Here is a 5,983-nt window from a genome sequence, read left to right as displayed (position 1 = left end):
ATGACGCCTTCCTCCGCCGGCGACACGAGGCTGACGGAGCTGACGAAGGCGTCGGCAGTGGTCGGTGGTGGTCGGTAGTCGGCACCAGTCGGCATTGTGACCGGCTGGGTTTTGGTGTTCGTAATCGTCTCTGTTATAGAAGTTGGAAACGCGATATACGCGTGAGAACAATACGGAAATTGAAAAAGAGAGTAAACGAGAGCACAAAGCATTCAGGGTGCCACATCCTACGTATAAGTATTGATGGTTCCTGTACATTCTCTACACCGCGTCGCACCACTCCCTCTCTAATCCTTGTACTCTCGCCATTGCTCGCTACGTTTCTCGTCAAACCGCTATTCACTGCGGTTGACAACTCGGTGGACAACGATACCTCCCCTTTTGACTGATCACAGAGTTGTACATTTTTCGCACACAATCGGAAAGAGCAAGTTCACACTTGCTTACGCTCCTATTCTCTCCCAAGGTCCACTCTCTTTTCCATGTCAACAACACGCGCGCTTCTGTCAAGGCCAGCAGCGAGCTCTGTGAGTTACTACACCCCTCACGTCGTTGTCATCCACGAGAATTTGTTATCGTACACGTCGCATTTGCGCCACTGGGGAATCTCGACGAAGATCGCCGACGGTATCGAACGTCGAGACTGTCGGGAGTCGGGAAGAACGTCGTGCGATCGGATCGACGGCGTCGCTCCTACCACCTTGAGATGAGTGACCATGGCTGTATACATTTAAATAATTTTAAAGCAGCCAAAGGTATCCAGCCGTACAAAGTAATTCACTCATTTTTCGTGACTAGTACATCGACCGAGGCACGCGTCAGAAAGGTACGTCTATCTTTTTCTCCCGTGCTAGGGGTCAAAGTTCTTTGTCACGTTTCGGGAGATCTTTCATCTTGCTCCTCTGTGTCTTGTTTTCACATTTCCTCGCTCTCGCTCTCTCCATTTCTTTGTGCCTCTGTGTACGTACATTTAAAGGATTATTTATACTGACCGTAATTTACAAAAATTAACCAATCATAGTCAGTGAGCTCTATAATATACTGTAGCGAGCCATTAAAGACTGGATGTGGTCTTGATTTCTAAATAATACTAATCTCAAACTAATTCACTACTTGGTTAATTCTGTTTTACTAACATAAGTAGAAAACAGTCAGAATGACCAATATTGCTTGCTTTTCTTTTCTCCATTAGGCCGCAGTTTTTTTTATAGTTTAATACAGGAAAGTCTTGCTTCAGTAGGTATATATTATAGAATTCACTGGTTCAAGTTGACAAAACAGTTAGCCTACTCGCCGAATAAATGAACATGATTGGTCGTTACTTATAGATCCAACCAATCGCATTCAATTGCTCAGCGAACAGGTTAGTAGCTTTGTCCGGCTTGAATGTGCTCAATATTTATTATTAGCAGTAATTCATATATATCTCATAAGGAAAATGTGATTGGTTAATTTTTTTATGCATATGTTTATGTACCTATGCGAGTTGTGTGGATATACCTTTATGATATGACTTTACCTTTAATATATGGTATGTTCTATTATGTGTAGGAATCTTTTCAGTTTTCATTATTTTTAATACAAACTAATTTAATTTGGTAAGGGAAAAAATTTGGTTGTGTTTGGTTTGGTTGCTCACGCGCTTTAAGCACTTAATAATCATCATTCTATCTTTGTCGTTCATTAGACGCAAAATAAGAATAAAAATGCTGAAAGCATACAAATTGAAAAAACGTAAATTTAACAAATATATTTGATATACGCCTATCCTAAAAATAGGTGATATGCAGTGATATGCATATTGATACACTAAACATTATTTGAAAATTCTTTTTAGGTGAAAAAAGAATTTTTTTACAAATGTTTGATTTCAAATAGTCTCGACAACAATTTCCCACCGATTTTGTAAAATATGAAATGACAATAAAATTAAATTGATAAATATAAGTTAAAATTATACATTATTAACTCCTTTAATTGGTAAAATAAATAAACAAAGAAATATACAAGGCTATAGGAGTCGACCGCTAGTTGTATTGCAAAATCTTAAATTTAATAATATAATAATTTTCGTACGTTTCGACTTCTGTTTCGAGTCATCTTCAGCTTTACACAATAATACTGCAAAAATACCGCAAATTATCGCAAATTATTTCATCTCGTGTGTCTCACCTTGGAAACCTTCTAGGGATGAGCAGAATTATTCAAACAATTGCATAGCTGAGTGTTGAAATAAACTCAAGCTAAATGTTAAAATTACCGTTAATCAACATTAAATGAGCATTAAATTGAATTTTAATATAATAATTTACCCTCATAAGCACCAGAGTGATCACACAACTTAAAACAATTTTTATATCAATAAAATTATTACACTACTCTGAGCATGCTCAGTATTATGTATCTAAATTTTAAAAATAATTGTTAAATAATTACCTTAAATTTAAATTTTGTTTAAAGTTTAGGTTTATTTGTTTGTTTAGTAAATAAGATATATAAACGTAATACGATTAATATTAGGAATTTATTTTGCAGGCTGTGAGTTGTTTATGTCACACATGTAAAACTTATAAGGATCGCCTACATTCTTGTCTTCATTGTATATTTTTTGGCTGCTATGTAAAAGGTCACATACAAGAGCATGCAAAAACGAAGAAACATTTTCTAGGTATATACAGAATATTTTTCAGATTACATCCACATATTATATGTTTTCAAATATTTAATTTTCAATTATTTAAAAATAAATATACAAATAAAATTTTATATAATGTGAATTTTAATAATTTCATAATTAGATGAGTGTTTGTTTTTATATCGTCTTATTTTTTCTGTTTTATTGTAGCCGTTGATTTATGTTATGGGAATATTCTGTGCTTCCAATGTGGTGATTATGTATATGACAGAGAGTTGTTAAAAGTGGCAAAAGCACAATGGAGCGAGTTGGCAAAATCCTTGAGCTTCGGAGAATTCTATCGTGCATGGGAACCCACGCAGACAGAGGCGGAGTTGCTGAGAAATCATCCGCGGCGAAGACGCGTCGTAGAAAATTCCACTATAGGTATTGAAAAAATTCTTAAGTTTATCGTTAGTTCAATTTCCAGATCACATTGTATGAGCTAAATAAATTTTATTTGATGGCATACAAATGCAAATAATGTTAATATAATGTTATCTTCAGAAAAAATATAATTTGACAATATTACAATAATGATTCAATTATTACTCTTTGTAGAATAATGTAAAAATTCATGCTCTGTTTTAATTTTAGGTTTAAGAGGACTCATCAATCTCGGAAATACTTGTTTCGTAAATTGCATCGTACAGGCGCTTATTCACACTCCACTATTACGAGATTACTTCCTTGCTGACCGTCATCACTGCCCGCAACCGAGTCTCTGTTTGGTCTGCGAGGTATCTCATTTGTTCCAAGAGTTCTATTCCGGCAACAAGGCTCCATTGACGCTTCACAAACTTCTCCATCTGATTTGGACTCACGTCAGACATCTAGCAGGTTATGAGCAGCAGGATGCTCATGAATTCTTCATTGCTACACTGGATGTCCTTCATAAACACTGCGAAGCCACTACGATTCTGGTTAAAGACAACCCTCATCACTGCAAATGTATCATTGATCAAATATTTACTGGGTGCCTTCAAAGTGACGTTGTTTGTCAGGCTTGCAAGTATGTTAATCTCTATGTTTCTCTAAGAAGGGTACTTAATATACAGAGAAGATATGTATAATATCAATGTGGAACCTATAAAATATTTAAGTACACACTAAAAAAGTAATTAAATAATGTGATAAGTGCATGGCTTATTTTATGTAGAATGAAATAATTATTAAATCAGATAAAGGAGGATCCTGATTGACCATAGAGCATTACAATTATACAGCGTCTAGTACGTGGAGCTTTTTTTGATCGAGTGATGTTAGTGAATTGTGTTTAAATGTAACGTGGTCAATTGATACTCGTCAGATTAATACAAAACTTCTCAAATATATAATACACTATAAAGATAACCTATAATAAGAATCTGTATTATATCAAATTTAGCTCTATTAGCCTTCACTTTCTTTTCAGTGGTGTGTCAACAACAATAGATCCATTTTGGGACATATCTTTAGATCTAACTTCGGCAGCTAGTACCTCTGGTTCTAATACACCCGGGGCACCCACTTCCTTGCTAGATTGTCTGGAAAAATTTACCAGAGCCGAGCATTTAGGTTCTAGTGCAAAGATCAAATGTAGCAACTGTGAGACTTATCAAGAAAGCACAAAGCAATTAACGATGAAGCAATTGCCGATCGTGGCGATCTTTCATCTAAAGCGCTTTGAACACTTCATAATTCAAGATAAGATTTTTAAAAAGAAGATCTCTACATTTATCTCGTTCCCGGAACAACTAGATATGACGCCATTCATGTCGCATAAACGCAACGGTAACAATAACAGCGCTATGCTGAATGGCTTGTCGAAAAACGGAGAAGATATGAGTTTCAGTGACAATAGGTAGTAATATTTCTTGAATTACCATCTTTTTCTATTCTCAATTATTATGGGTGATCAATATTATATCGTTTCAACACCTACGTTGAATTAAAATATTGCTGATAATAGGTACTCTCTGTTTGCCGTAATAAATCATGAGGGTTCTTTAGAGACTGGACATTATACCGCTTTCATCAGACAACAGAGAGATCAATGGTTCAAGTGCAATGATCATTTGATTACACGAGCCAAGTTGAAGGATGTTTTGACCAGCGAAGGGTAAGATAAAATAGGGCGATACTGAAAATGGATGAGAATCATTTATCTGAATTTTGATTTTTTTTATTACAATTTCTCAACGAAAGAAAAGAACAAGATATAAATCGTTTTCTCAGCCGCTAAATAAATTTTTGCTTTTCAGATATCTCCTGTTTTATCACAAGCAAATTTTGGAATATGGTTAAAATGATAAAGTCTGAAACAGAAAAGAAGATGTGAATCAAGTCATGTAATTAATTTATTTAACAAAGAATTTAAAAATCGCTACTGAAGCTAGACGTCAGTGACACTTTATGTTTACCGAATATAAATTATTGTCACTGTCACTTTATGGTTTCCGTTGGCGCCTTTTGTATACGATAAGGTGTGTTGTCTGACATTCCCGGTCGACATCTACATGAATGTAACGTAAGCATAGACATTAAGTTTAGCTCAATTTTTTTAAATCGACCGATTGTAATTTTTGTATACTGCTGATCGTTGATATACTTCTACTTTGACATTTATGTTATATATAAGACGCTCCATGTCAATCAGATCACCTGCGTGCCCAGAAATCAGCGCAACAAAAATTAACGTTTAAAGTCTCATATTATTCATATACGTATATACTTTCTAAAAAAAAATGTTTTGAAAAATGAATTATGGTAGATCCAATATGGCATCGAGAAACGATGCCATACGCCACATAAATCCCGCATGAAGGGGTAAATTATTTTAATTATTTTATGTTAGTCTTAGAATAAAAAATATTTTATCATTAGTTTTCAGGAGGTAGTGATTGATACTTAAATGCACGTTCCAAAATCTCTTATTTTGAATTTCGGAATTTTGATGGCAGATTCGTAATCTGCAAACTCGAAAACCTAGGAGTACATACTTTCAAACTAATTTGGTAGTATAGTTAGTATAGTAATTTAAGCAAGAAAATCTTAAATTTACATGTAATGTTTTATTGCTTCTCTGCGCCATATTGGATTTGTCACATTGTATTTTTCAAAAAGCAACATTTCTTTCGAAAGTACATGTATGCATATGCGAATACTTTAAGACCTTGAACATTTATTTTCGTTGCGTTGATTTTGAGTACGCAGGTGATCTAGTGACGTGACGCCTCAACATGACACACACACAAATATTTATACATGTGTGTGTGTGTGTGTGTGTGTGTGTGTGTGTGTGTGTGTGTGTGTGTGTGTGTGTGTGTG

General features: G+C 34.9%; 1 protein-coding gene across 1 annotated transcript; it reads left to right on the top strand.

The window, feature by feature from the left end:
* On the top strand, window positions 1-5,468 carry not (ubiquitin carboxyl-terminal hydrolase nonstop). Its single transcript, XM_018544853.1, has 6 exons — window positions 1-70; window positions 2,846-3,061; window positions 3,272-3,686; window positions 4,089-4,517; window positions 4,626-4,775; window positions 4,918-5,468. Exons 1-6 carry the CDS (start codon window positions 1-3, stop codon window positions 4,958-4,960), a joined length of 1,323 nt encoding a protein of 440 aa, XP_018400355.1. The 3' UTR covers window positions 4,961-5,468.
* Window positions 5,469-5,983: the final 515 nt, after the last annotated feature.

Source organism: Cyphomyrmex costatus, unplaced genomic scaffold, assembly GCF_001594065.2.
Source record: "Cyphomyrmex costatus isolate MS0001 unplaced genomic scaffold, Ccosl1.0 scaffold474, whole genome shotgun sequence".
Taxonomy (NCBI): domain Eukaryota; kingdom Metazoa; phylum Arthropoda; class Insecta; order Hymenoptera; family Formicidae; genus Cyphomyrmex; species Cyphomyrmex costatus.
This window is presented reverse-complemented; position numbering and strand designations above follow the sequence as displayed.